Source organism: Poecile atricapillus, chromosome 7 (genome assembly GCF_030490865.1).
Source record: "Poecile atricapillus isolate bPoeAtr1 chromosome 7, bPoeAtr1.hap1, whole genome shotgun sequence".
Classification (NCBI taxonomy): Eukaryota; Metazoa; Chordata; class Aves; order Passeriformes; family Paridae; genus Poecile; species Poecile atricapillus.
Window position 1 is genome coordinate 24,978,253 of NC_081255.1, and position 13,525 is coordinate 24,991,777.

At 44.1% G+C, this 13,525-nt stretch overlaps 1 protein-coding gene across 1 annotated transcript; it reads right to left on the bottom strand.

Moving 5' to 3' along the window:
• Positions 1-93: 93 nt before the first annotated feature.
• Positions 94-7,152, bottom strand: IPP (intracisternal A particle-promoted polypeptide). Its single transcript, XM_058842736.1, has 8 exons — positions 6,799-7,152; positions 6,284-6,715; positions 5,799-5,954; positions 4,952-5,119; positions 4,041-4,178; positions 3,600-3,722; positions 2,716-2,936; positions 94-1,874 (listed from the first exon to the last, which is right to left on the bottom strand). The coding sequence occupies exons 1-8, from the start codon at positions 7,100-7,102 to the stop codon at positions 1,650-1,652; spliced, it is 1,767 nt and encodes a 588-aa protein (XP_058698719.1). The 5' UTR covers positions 7,103-7,152; the 3' UTR covers positions 94-1,649.
• Positions 7,153-13,525: the final 6,373 nt, after the last annotated feature.

The following is a 13,525-nucleotide window of genomic DNA, read 5'->3' on the forward strand; positions in this document are numbered from 1 at the left end:
TTTCCAATAGAAAGAAAAAATTATCTATTATATGAAAGTGACAGTAATATAGCTTACTAAGTTATTAAAGCAACCTATTCAAGAGCATTCCAGTCAGTTCTGAAAACACATTTTATTATGAAAAACAGTTTAAACAAGCTTATACTTGAAAAAAATCAAACCATTAATTTATTCATGTAAGAAATTCCTTGAAGTAAAAGCACACACAAGGTTATGGAACAATCAGAGAAACTCTCCATCATCTAGCATGTTTTAGCCCAACTCTATGTTAGATTTTAGGACCTAGATTATTAAGGTACCTGAAACATTCACCTTGGAGTATTTATTCATGTATTAATTTGGTAATTTTACAGAGGGGATATTGACCTAAACAACATGAACGTTCCCTTGTCTACACAGTGCCAAGCTTCCTGTTTTGTGACATTCCAGTTGTGGTTTTGTGTTCCAGAATAACACTGTCTATCAAAATTCAAGCAGCCTCACTTCAGACTCCATCCAAATCATCCACAGCTGTGCTGAAAATGTACCCACAGTGTGCAAAAAGCAACTTCAAATACATTAATTAAATTAATCTAGAAATAACTCCAAATTCTTTGTAGTATTGTTTTACTAAGTGTATCTAGCTAAATACAAATTCCTTAAGAGCCACCGATACAATCACTTTAATGCTAAATGCAGCTAATTCTTTCACAAAAAGCTCCATTTGCTTAAATTTGGATGAGGCAGGATACAAGATGTAGTGAAGGTGAAGACGTGTGCCTTGTAGAACAGCAAGTATTCAATGCCAAGTCTCAGCATGTGTCACACAGGGTAAAAACACATTTGATTGTGGGAAAAAAAAATATTGGGGCAAAAGCTTTTCCCTGTGTTTTTATACTAAGACCAGTCCTAAACAGAACAGCCAATCTAATTAATAGCACTTGCATTTAAAATTCACCAGAGCTTACACAAAAAGGAGCTCTACTGGCATCACTGACACCACTGAGAAGAAAAGCCAGCATGGAAGGGGAACAGCATTATTAAAACTGTGAGGACAACCTTCCAGAATAGAAAATTCTCATCCACTCACCATTCAAATTCGTGGAGTGGCCAGAAAGTAAAGATTCAATTCATATTTAATGCCCACCATGTCCAGCAACAGAAAAGAGGCTTAAATGCATCAAGGTCATGAACAGAGGCATCACGTCTTTCCTGTCTGTTATCTTCTCTTCCTTGTTTTCTGCCAGAAAAAGAACTAATGCCATCCAAATCACCCAATCTGATCTTACCAACAGGTAACTCCTTGCTGTTGACAGTAACCCACTTCCAGATTGGAAGTCTGGCCAAAGTGCCAGCTCAGTAACAACCTGATTAATGTCTCTAACATGTTGGAATTATTTCTTCAGATTTTTACAGGGCAAATTCACCATTTATTTCAGTGAGCTTAATCCAGTTATAAGAGGCATTCCTACTCTTAACAGAATACTTCCTGAAACAGACATTGGATAAGCCAATTTACTTTGAAGGGCTTTTCCTTCTCCTCAGGAAAATCCCTCTGATCTAATTCTCCACTGAAGCTCCTGTGTTAAAAGAGGTTTCTGGCCAATGAAACAGGAAATCTGAGGAGACATCATTTACTCATTCCTTGAATGAGTTTTCTTCTTTGTGTTTTACAGCACAGCTACACCTCCTTCACAGCGGCTGGTGATCATGTTGGCAATTTCAGTCCAGCTGTCCATGTGAGGGTTATAAACTTCAACAGAGTCAGAGGTTACTGGAGCAGCAAAATCAGGACTGGGAGCTCGGCCTCCTGAGGCATAGAGAAGTCCATTCACAGCCACGACACAGACACCAGCTCTTGGGATCTTCATTGATGCAACTTCAACCCACTTTTCCTAACAAAGAGGTGAAAGATCAAGAAATAGCTTTAGGGCAAGCCCTGATTCTGATAAAGTAACTTTTAAAGCTTAAAGACTGAAACATACAAAGAACACTATGCATACACTTCACAGGCTTACATGTGGTATGGGTACAGTATCCAGAGGATTACCAAGACAGGAATGACAACACTTTCACAAGGGTTCCAAATTGTGTTAATCTCTAAAAAGCAGATCCCATACTGTCTGCACACAACACCCCTCCCTTTCTTCAGTCACTGCAAGATGCAGTCAGTCTCTAAAATAGAGCATGGTACAGTTTGAGGTGGGGGAAACAGGAAAACTAGATTCAATTTGAAAAGCAAAACAGATGGCACATCGAATTATGTTCTGCTTTTAGGAGCAGCTACTCTTCCAAAGAGCATCATGAAAACATGAACAGTAAGAGTCTGGAAATTTTTTTAATCTTCTTCTAGTCATTCTGAAACACCACTACATTTTGACGCAGAAGAAGATCCTCAAATTTTGCAATAAAAGGTAACTCTGACATTTACAATGAGTTTTTTCTCTCTATTCAGATTATTGAGCTTTCTGTTGCAGAGAGGGAATCTATGCTCTCATCCCTAAGAAGTATTTACCAAACTACAGTATATCTGTGCATAGTTAGACCATGACAACTACTTAGGACAGACCCTGAGATCACAAAAGCATTGTTTCACCCAAGATACCCAGCCAGTAGTGAAAAGGAAATGGAATTTATAGCTTTTTCTTTTTAAAGGAAGGAAGCAGGCTACCTCTATAGCATCTCACACAAAGCTGATGCAATCTACATTTATGAAAAGAAGGGGCTCTGCCATACCTCTTCGAATGAGTATCTTTCTACACTAGCAAGTGCGTCCTGGGATTCATTCCAGCCTCCCACAGCATAGATACAATCGTTGAGAGCAGCTACACCAAGATAGGCTCTTCTGGTGCCCATTGGAGCGAGCTCAGACCAACGTTTAGAGATGGGGTCGTAGACTTCAACAGAACGCAGCTCTGCTCCTTCACTGCTGATACCACCAATGACATAAATCAAACCTGCAGAAACAGAGTTTCTCCTCTTTTAATCTTCATAATACAGACAGAAAATTACTGCCACAACACAAGTTTCAGCCTGATATTGTGTGGGTTAAAGAATGGCACAAAATCCTCCTTTTGTGCAGTAGTATAATACATAAAGATTTTTTATGAGCAGCTTGGGGCTTAAGCACTAGAAGCTCTGAAGAAAGCTTCTAGAAAAATGTGCAGGGGAAGGAATTCAGAAGGTTCCTGACCTGGCCAGGATCAAATACTCTGTAAGCATATTAATTGATCAGGTATTTCGAAATGTCTGTCTTAAAATAACCTGTAGCAAGTCTTCAGATTGTCACAAAGAAAAACATGTAAACCCAAATATGGAAGATAAATAAAAGCAGTATCAGAAACAACAATCAACTGCTAAAAGACTAGCTGCATAACCATACTGGCAGACATGTAAAAACTTCTCATGAGATAAAAGGCAGAAGACAAGAGAGAACTTCATAGTCTTTGAATTCTGCAGAATTAAAAATAGAGTATTAAAACAACGAACAAGTGAGGCACAAGCATGTGTGACTGACAGCTCAGTAGAAGACAAAAGTAAGAATTCATGACTGAGACATAAAGCTTCAAAATCCAATGGCTGTTGGAACTATTTAGGGATATAAACTTAACAATATTCACCTTGCATTTCACAACATCCAAAGCAGTAACGGGGCTTAGCCATGCTTCCTACCACATCCCAACTATTCTCTTCAGGATCAAATCTTTCAATTGTGTTGCCAATCTCTGCTCCAATCCAGCCTCCTGCAGGTAATAGCAAACATAGGAAGGAATTTAATGGCATGAAGTTGTGCATTAGCTGCATTTTTAGACATACAGTGGACTGTTCCAGGACAATTTCTGAAATCGGCATGCAGTCAGTTTACAATGGAGATAAGTTATAACTAAACAATAACTATTGCACAGAGATTTAGTATATATGTCAATACTTAGGAACACAGTTGTTTTTCAAAACTTAAGTTTTCAAATTTGCATCACCAAGATGTAATATTTAAGATCAAATCAATTTACAAGTCCTATGAATGAACTTTTATCTTCACCTAGAAAAACCCCACAACCTACCCAAAGCATAGATAGCACCATAGCATGTGCACACTCCCAGTGCACAACGGGGATGGTTCATAGAAGCCACAGTTGTCCATTGCTTAGTAACAGGATCATAACATTCAGTACAGTCAAAAATCATTGAGTTGTCCTCACCTGCATAATAAAAGCAAGAAGAGTCAGGGGAAATGCAATGTTTTGCACGGCAGATATGGAAACATTCTTCAACTTCTTCCAGGACAGGCAACATTTGAATACAAGATACATCTTTTGGCCAAATGGCCAATGCAGCAAAGTCTTCATTTATACCCGGAACTGAATTCATCAATAGTTCCCTGAAATGTTACTGAAAATTTCAGAGAGGTAAACAACCACAGTGCTGCAGGTTTTACTCCTCAGCACAACTGACTGGGTTTTCAAGACCAAAGAATGTGCTCTGCGGTGTTAAAAACAGTCTACATATGCATTCTTTCATGATGGGCTGGTAGAGCCACTCATCACATCCTTGTGCAAACAGACATAATGAGCCTTTCCAGGCAGGCAGTGCACAAGTGGTCTGTCCTGTGCCACTGCCTTTTACACTATGGGCTTCTGCTAGACTGTGAGAAAAGAAATTCCATTAATGGTGGTACACAAAGCCCACAGAATAGCCAACTTCTCTGAGTATATCTGCACACATCTATATCATAGACTGTGAGTAGCTACAACATGAGGGGAGAGTAGCTTAGTAAAAACTGGCCTGCACAGGATCCCTAACAGGCATTCACAGAGCAGTGACAATAGAGAATAAAGGAACCCAAATTCCTTTGTTATTACACCTAGAAATTGTATTATCCTCAGAACCACTTAAAAGAAGAATAATTATGAAAGTCTCCATACATGAGTTCTCTAGCATTCACGTAAGAAAGCAAGCTTATTTCAGCTGTTACCTCCGATGGCATAGACCATTCCTCCCACCACAGCCACCCCCAGCCCGCTCCGGGCCTGGTGGAGAGAGGACACTGTGGTCCAGTAGTGGCTGAAGGTGTCAAATCGCTCCACACAGCTGAGGGCTCTGCTGTCACTCCAGCGTCCTCCTTGCAGTCGGGTGTACCCACCTGGAAAGTAAGAGGAAAGGCCAAGTAAGAGCTTCCTGTTCATCCTTCTGCTCCTATATCTAAACCATTAAAAATATTACAGTAACAGCCATCAGCTGCTTTTAGAAGGAATTGGATTTTTCCAAGTATCTTTGTTTCTCCCTCATACAAGGAAGAACGGTTGACTTCATGTTTTCAGTAAAATACAAGGATCAGCCAATAGCCTTTGCTCTCTAAGCTGGTGCTACAGCCTGGAGGGTGAAACAAACATGTTCCCTTCCAATATAAAGCTGCAGCTTTGCTGAAAACTTGTAATTTCAAGTATCGCATCATGTGAACCAAAGTATCCTGCACAGAGAAAACTTCAGCCACCAGAGCAGAACGTGCAGTAAATTTGCATACACCATTCCAGCAGTGAACCCTGGGTAAATCTTCTGCTGATTCGCAGCTTTCCACCCAAGGCAATTTTTGAAAAGCAAATCTGGGTTTTAAATGCCATGTCGCAATGACAAGAAATGTGAATGCTGGACTCCTATGCAATTCTAATCAAAACAACTAACATGGTAACTCAGCCATGATGAAATGTTTTACTCTCTTCATATATTTTGATTTAAAAAAAATCCTCGAGTATCTCCTTCAGTACTGCATTCTGAGATACTAATCAATTTGTTTTATAAGGTTCAAACAGCCACATTCTAACCTACTGCATAAAGGTACTTCCTGGCTTTCCTCCGGGGACGACCTTTAGAAGCCTGCAGAAAACTGCTGACCTTGCTCTCTTTGGGAGATTTAGAGACTTCACAATATTCTTTCAACAGAGTTTGCAGGGCCACCCGAAGACTGAAATCTGGAATACCTTCAAGAATAACATAAGAGAATAAGAATAAAATTAGCAGAATTTAAAAAAGCACAGTGAAAAGTAACAAACTGTAAGCAATTCAGTTGTACAAATATTACTAACTTCTCCTAAAACAGCAGACAAATCAATGTTGCTTACTTTTATAAGGCATTTTCAAAAGCATGTTTATAAAGTAAGCTGTGCTTATTTTTTAAAAAAATAACTTGTTTGCTATAAATATTTTTATTCATCGTGCTTTTAGTGTAAAAAATAGTCCATCAAAGCCCAGTAACTCTGAACAATACATGGTTTGCTCACATACATGCACGTGATATTCTTTCACTTACTTTCTATGTATTTTAACAGCCTTTGCGCTGGTAGCAGAGGGAATCGAACGGGCTCCAGTACTTCTACCACATACTTCTTTCTTTTCCCCAAATCCTTCAGAATCCACTGCATCGCTGCTGTAAAAACCTGGTACTCGTCCTCGATGCTGAGGTCCTCGCTCCGCAGGATCTTGATGAGCTGCTCCTTGGTGAGCGCCAGGAACTCCTCCCCGCTCTGCACCTCCAGGAAGTGCGCGTGGATGTAGCTCTCGGTGAACTCCATCAGGTCGTGACAGGCGATCTGCTCGGAGAACTGGAAGAGGCCGATGCAGTTCAGCGGGTCGATCTGGCCCTTGAGGAACTCGCAGCAGAGCTCCACCACCTCGGTGAGCTGCAGCATGTCCGCGGCGACGATGAGCTCCTGTACGTTGTGCTCCGCGATGCTCACCACCCCTGCGGGCACCAAACCACAGCGGGGCCCCGCTCCAGCCTGCGGCCGCCGGGCACCCGCCCCTCGCCCCCTCGCCAGCCCTCACCTGTATAGATGAAGTCGAGCAGCGTGTGGAAGGTGTCCGCCTCCACGCCCGCGATCCGCACCACGTCCCGCCCGGACTCCTTCATGCCTCCCGCGAACAGCGCCGCGAAGTAGGGGCTGCTGGCCGCCAGCACCAGGCGGTGCACGGAGAACGCCTCCGGGCCCACCTCCAGCCGCACGTCGCAGAAGCTGTGCCCGGCGCGCAATCGATTGATCTGGGCCAGGAGGAGGCGGGCGTGCCGCTCGGAACTGGAGCTGGAGCCGGAGCCAGAGCCACCCTTGCCCGTCCCCGCACTCGCCGCCATCACTGCTGCGGCACCGGCACCCCGCGGCGCCGGCCTCGCTCCGCGCACGCGCCCCGCTCCGCCCGCCCGCGCGCGTGCGCGGGGGGGGGCGCGCTCCGCGCTGAGGCGGCTCCGCCCGGAGCGGGCGGGCACCGGGACGGGGCGGACTGAGGACTCCGTGTGTGCCGCGGGCTCTGTGTGTGCCGGGGATTCCGTGTGTGCCGGGGACTCCGTGTGTGCCGGGGGCTCCGTGTGTGCCGAGTGCTCCGTGTGTGCCAAGCACCCTGTCCTCAGGGTGCCACTGGTTCTGGTACCTCTGTGCACTCCTTTGTCTATGCGCCTGCCTGGGCACCTGGCCCCGTGAGGCCACACGGGAATCACGGAATCATCAAGTTTGGAAAAGACCTTTAAGATTATTTATTCCAACGGTCCACCCAGCACTGCCCCTGTAAGCCCTAAACTGCTAAACCACATTACCCAGTGCCAGATCCAGATGCCTCTTAAGCACCTCCAGGGGTGGTGACTCCACCACTTCTCTGGACAAACTATTCCACTGCCTGACCACCCAGTGAAAAGTGTGAAAGTGTTTTTTAATATCTAATCTGAATCTCACCTATTTTAGCTTAAGACCATTTCCTCTGATCCTCTCACTGGAGGCACAGTAAAAGAGACTGATCCCCACCTCACTATAATCTCCTCCCAGGGAGTTGTAGAGAACAGTGAGGTCCCCCCTGAGCCTCCTGGATGCTCAACAACCCCTGCTGCCTCACCTGATCCTCTTAAGACATGTTTCCTTGCCTTGTTGCCTTCCCGGGGCATGCTCCAGCACCTCAAGGTTCATTTTAAGGTGAGGAGATGCTGTGCACTCCTACAGACACCTCTGGCCACTCTGGGCTTGCTCCCTGCTCTGCAAAGAGGTTGTTTGTGGTTAAAACTGGTCCTGCAATAGGTTATTCACTTACTCACTGCCTTCACAACCTCTGTCCCTCGGTCCTAGTCATGCTCTTGCAAACTGGGTCCCTATCCACCTCAATCTGTGCTTGTGAGAAATATGGCTATGTTGGGGAGAACTGCCTGGGACTGTGGCAGGAGACCAATGTTGACAGGGGATAAGCATCACATACTGAGGTAAACACACATTATCACTGGGTCTGGCAGAGCTGACACTGATTCTGAGAGAAAAGCATCCCTCCTGAGTTTTCCACAACTGTTCCAGGAGCGTGACAGGCAGACACAGCCCAGCACCCCCTTTGTCCATAGTGTTATGCCATGCATGGCCCTTCCACTTCATTCCAGCACAAATGTTTCATCAGTGTCCTGTAGCAGCACCCTATGGGTCACTGGGGTCAGCACCAATCCTAAGGCAGAGTGTACTTCCATCTCAGTCTGTGTAATTCCCTGAGTCACAGCATGCCTGAGCACTGATGGGGGATGAGCATCACATACTGAGTTAAATGCATGCAGTCACTGGGTCCAGCAGAGTCTGAGAGAAAAACATCCGTCTGGAGTTTTCCACAACTGTTCCAGGGGCATAACATCCAGCCAGAGCAAAAAGCGATCAGAGAGCCACTTGGAAGGCTTCCATATCTATTTACTGTGAGACTGGGAAAGAAAAACACGTCTGCTCACAGTTATAATGGTAGTGGCCCCTCAGGCTTTTCTCATGATTCCGCATTTCATTGTAATAACTTTTAAATGTACTTCTGGAAAGAATCTGAATCATGATACCCTTGGGGGGCTGTTGGTTTCTCTCTTCATCAGTGTTACATTCTAATTACATTTCAAGTTGGTCTTCAGAAAATACCTGTAGAAAACATAGCTTTAGAGAGAAGGTTTCTGCAAGCACACACAGTTGGATGCACGCTGATATAACTCTATAAATTTTAAGCTCAGCTAATAAATGCATCGAGGTTTTTCTTTCTTTGACATATCAGTAAAAGAAACCAGACCCCTCTCACGCTGACATTTTATTCATCGGAAGTGGCCTGTGAGTAAAAGGCTTAGAATTCTCCTAAATGCCAGTGGCTCGCTGGCTGGCTGATGTCAGCTGTTAGACTCTTGGCCAGCACTAGGATTTCACACCATATTTATGGACACAAAATAGCATTGCTGAGAGAGCTCATTTTGCCCCAAAGGCCTGTGCTGTGCTGTGTTCATGGTTCTGCCCCCAGCAAAGAGCACTTCTTCAGTGGGTGTCTTCTGTGGCCACACAGGAGCTGTGCAGGATGGAGCTAATGCTCCTGTACACTATTGTGAATCTCACAAAACATGCTGTAGACTTTCATGAATAAGTCTAAAAGTACCTTTAACAGAATGAAATAGCACCGTGTAATGAGGAAGCCTTTTGATTAACCAACACCAAGAATGGCAGTCACTGTAGTGAAGGAATTAAAAATGTCTTCAATTTTAATATAATAGACTTTTAAAAATATATTTGCCAACAAGCCAGCTGAATACTGACTGTCATGTAGGACAGGTGACAAAAAAAGGCACGCCCTGTGCTCCTCAACATGTCCCACTACCCACACCTGCACAGAAGTGCTGCTGCCATCCTGCCAAAAGAGTGAGAATATTCTCACAAACAACTATTCAGGTTTTCTCTTGAAAAAAACCCTGTCCCACAGAGGCCAATGGCTGCTCAGATTTCTCTGGCTGAAGGGCTCTCAGGAAAACCTTTCCAGATGCCTGGATGATGTTCTGTGGAGCCGAGGGAGGTGTTGCTTTTCCCGAAATCCTGCAGGTGCCGCTGTTACCGCAGGGAGATGTATTGGAACATTAATAAAACCGGGACTGCAGGGTGACGTATTGGAACATTAACAAAATCGGGAGGCTGAAAGGTGTTGCCTGTGCGGATGCTGAACTTCTCCTCTCTTGCAGTATGATTTAAATTTGTCTTTTTTTTTTTTTTTTTTTTTTCCTCCCTGAACCCGATCAAGATTGAGAGCTCATAGTCTTAAAAAAAGCAAAATAGCCAAATATCCACCCCAAAACCTAAAAAGAGTAATAATTGATTTGAATGTGCAGCTTTGCCTGACTGCTTCTTGTCAGAATGTAATTGTGTAATGCTGTCCATTACACTTGCAGTTTTGGGGACCATTATGACTTAAAACCCCTTACCATACTTGGCTGCTAAAATTCCCTTTTGCAGAGGAGACAAGAAACTCAGGCCTTGACTATTTGTAGGTACATCAAATCCCATGGGATTTTTTTGTGACAAGGAGCCACTTTCCATTGCAACCAGAATGTGCCAGCTCTAATTTCTCCCCCAGTTTTGTGCGTATGAAGTCTTCACTTCCTGTTGAAAACTGCATCTCTGCACTTTGCCCTCTGTGCTAAAGCATCTGCTATAACCTTTCAATGGTACAGGCAGTTGCCATTTTTGTTACTAATTACCTACTATAGTTGCTACTTGTATTGTAATGTACTGGATCTATCAGAGGAGAGGTGTTCTACAGCTTCAACAAAATGGAAAGGAGCTTACTTCGTGTTTTGGTGGGGAGGTCACAAAATCTTCATAGGATACAACCATTTTTGGTCCACTTCCCGAAATACCAACAAGCATTTGAACTCAGACTTCTCCCATGGAAGCCAAAATTCCAAAAGTGCAGAGCTACCAAGAGTTTGTGAGGAGTACAAACATTTGTAGTGTACTAAGCTACATCTCTGACATCTCCAAGACACCTTGTCTCTGTTAAGGCCTAGGTTTTTCCCAGATATCCCGTTTATTCTGGATGCTATTGTATGCCTAAAGCAACAATGCAGATCAGCAGTCTGTGGATGCACAGTTGGTGGATGTTTTTGTGCAGCCCCTTGAAGGGGTAGGACAAGGTAGGTCGCTGGATCTCACACTCTCAGCCTGGAGAAGAAGGTCCCTGGCTACTTGTAAGGTATTTCTCAAAGAATGTAGTAGTTTACCCCATTATCACCTCAATGGTGATAATCACAACTGCTCATTGTGTTTGTCTACTCAGCCAAAAGCCTGTAATGAGCTACAGACACTATATTCTAATTAGATACCTTCGTAAACCTGTTGTCAGCTTATGCTTTCACATGATACATCAGCTTTAGTGGGTAAAGAAGCTTCCCTTCAGGGTCTGAATGTTTCCTACCGCAGTGGACTGTGCTTCACAGGGAGATAACACGTTTTCCCGGCTCAAGCCAGGCATGAGAACACTCTCTCTCGACAGGTTTGGGCCAGGCCCAAGATCTGTTACCTTCATTCCTGTGAGGGTTAATGAATCTTGATGAATATGTGTGTATGTGTGTGTAGAGTAGAGGTCTGAACTGAAATTGACCCAAACACAGAGAGCAAGAGGGGGTCCCCAAAGACAGTCTTTCTGCTCAGGCAGCCCCACAATACAGGACTTGTGTGAAAACATTTAAGTTTTCACACTATTAGCAAGGTGATGATGGCTCTGTCCATTTCTCAGCTGAACTGTTAATAGCTTGGGAAACTGTAAAGCTCTCCCTCTCCCTCTCCCTCTCCCTCTCCCTCTCCCTCTCCCTCTCCCTCTCCCTCTCCCTCTCCCTCTCCCTCTCCCTCTCCCTCTCCCTCTCCCTCTCCCTCTCCCTCTCCCTCTCCCTCTCCCTCTCCCTCTCCCTCTCCCTCTCCCTCTCCCTCTCCCTCCCTCTCCCCCTCCCCTCCCCTGCCCTCCCCTTTGTGAACTTTTTTCTCTGTTTTGAAATTCGTAATTAAGTATTTACTATTTTCACTGTAATGTGGCTTGAGGTAAATGTGGCATTAAGGTAACAGCTTGGTATCAGAATTGTCAGTTCAGAGAGGTTTAGCACTCTTGAAGTGGGGATTGAGAAACTCTCCCAACTACTCATACCCCACCAAACGTGCTGCAGCACAGGCTGGGCTGGGATCCACTTCAGGGAGGTGTTGCCCTCTCTAGTGACCAGCCATGCCCTGGGAAGCCAGGCAGCAAAAGTGGGGAGCACCTCTGAGCCACAGCAGCCTTCAGAGGGAGTGTGACATTACCAGTGAGTGATGCACAGATACTGGCTTGTGATTTCAGGAGCACTGTCAATATTTCACTACCGTGCGCTCCAGGCTTTACCTTCACAATAGCATTGGGTGGAAAAGGGATCGGTGTGTGATAAAAAATAATAAAACAAGGGAAAAACCCTTTTTGCAGTCCTAAAGTATGCCCTAGCAATGAAAGAATTGTGTCACCTGACCTACTTGTGTAGAGAGGTTTGTGTTCTAGGTATACTTACCTAGCAGGAAGTTTGGAGGAATTCCAGTGAAATGGGGAATGTTGTGCAACATGCATGGCTGCAGCTCCCCACCACTTAGAAGATTCTTATGTTTAAGCCATAGATCTGGATCAATTCCAGGCAATTTGATTTAAAATAAACATCCTGGATGCAGTGTGTCAGATACTAGCACAATATTGTTTGAGTCTTTCTCATTTCTCCCGTGGGAATAATCATTCCATGAAGAAGGAAAGTGATCTAATGAGAGAATTAACTCAAGAGCTTGAACATTGAATTAGTCACAGCTGTCTGAGAGGGGAACCAAGGCAAACTCCACAGAGACCTCACTGCATTTCCAAGGAAGAAGGCCAAAAGAATACTAGGACTCAGATAGCAGTTGGTCATCAAAACAGAGGCAGGAGAGATATGCTTTTAGGAGACAGACTTTCCTCCCTCATTTCTCTGTGAAGATAAATCTCAGCAGTAGGGAATCGCCGCAACTTTGTCCTGGAGATGTTGAAAGCTGCCAGATTGTTTAGGTCTGATCCTAACTGTGTCCTCACACTTATTTGAAGCAGATGATTGATTTCATAACTTGGGTCTTTTTTCACTGTAGTCTGCAGCTGACCTGCAGCTTCACACTGAATTAGATCTGCTCTCTTAGGTGACTGTATCAAAGGTGCAGGGTTTTTTTTTGCCAAAAGGAAAAATTAATTGTGCTTGAGAATTATTATTATTATTGAGAAGTCTTCAGGCATGGGGGAATTCAGTCTTGCTGTTAGTAAAGTTTGGCAGTGTTTCAAATTGTAATCCAAACCCTAATGCTTTTTGGACTCTTTACTTAACTCTTCTTGTCTAAGTCTCAGTGTTTCCTAGGATAATGAAGTACAGCAAACATACAATAGACATGAGCTGTCTGAAGCATGTGGCATTTTTAAAAGTAACTCCAAGTTATGCAAACCTTTGGAACAGAAGAAAAAGGAAGGAAAGTAACCAGAAAATGTGCATGAATTCAGCTAATTTCATTCCTTTTAAATTATATAGTCATCAGATGTATACCAAGAGCATGTTTGTTCTCTTTGGACATATTGCACTGGTGTTGACAGAGCTCATGAGTTGATTTCATTGGGAAGATGGATAGAGTTAAACTCTGCCTGATACCCACCACATTCCACAGCCTGTGTGATGCAGTGGGGTCATTCCAGAAGCAGCGCCTCAGTGGAATGTGAGATATGTCACCAA

What these genes read in the sequence shown, in the direction of transcription:
- IPP (XM_058842736.1), bottom strand. Translation starts at nt 7,102, where the DNA reads ATGGCGGCGAGTGCGGGGACGGGCAAGGGTGGCTCTGGCTCCGGCTCC. An exon ending in AATGGTCTATGCCATCGGAG is followed by an intron (nt 4,179 to 4,951) that starts GTAACAGCTGAA and finishes TTTATTATGCAG; the next exon opens with GTGAGGACAACTCAATGATT. An exon ending in TGGTGCTATCTATGCTTTGG is followed by an intron (nt 3,723 to 4,040) that starts GTAGGTTGTGGG and finishes TATTACCTGCAG; the next exon opens with GAGGCTGGATTGGAGCAGAG.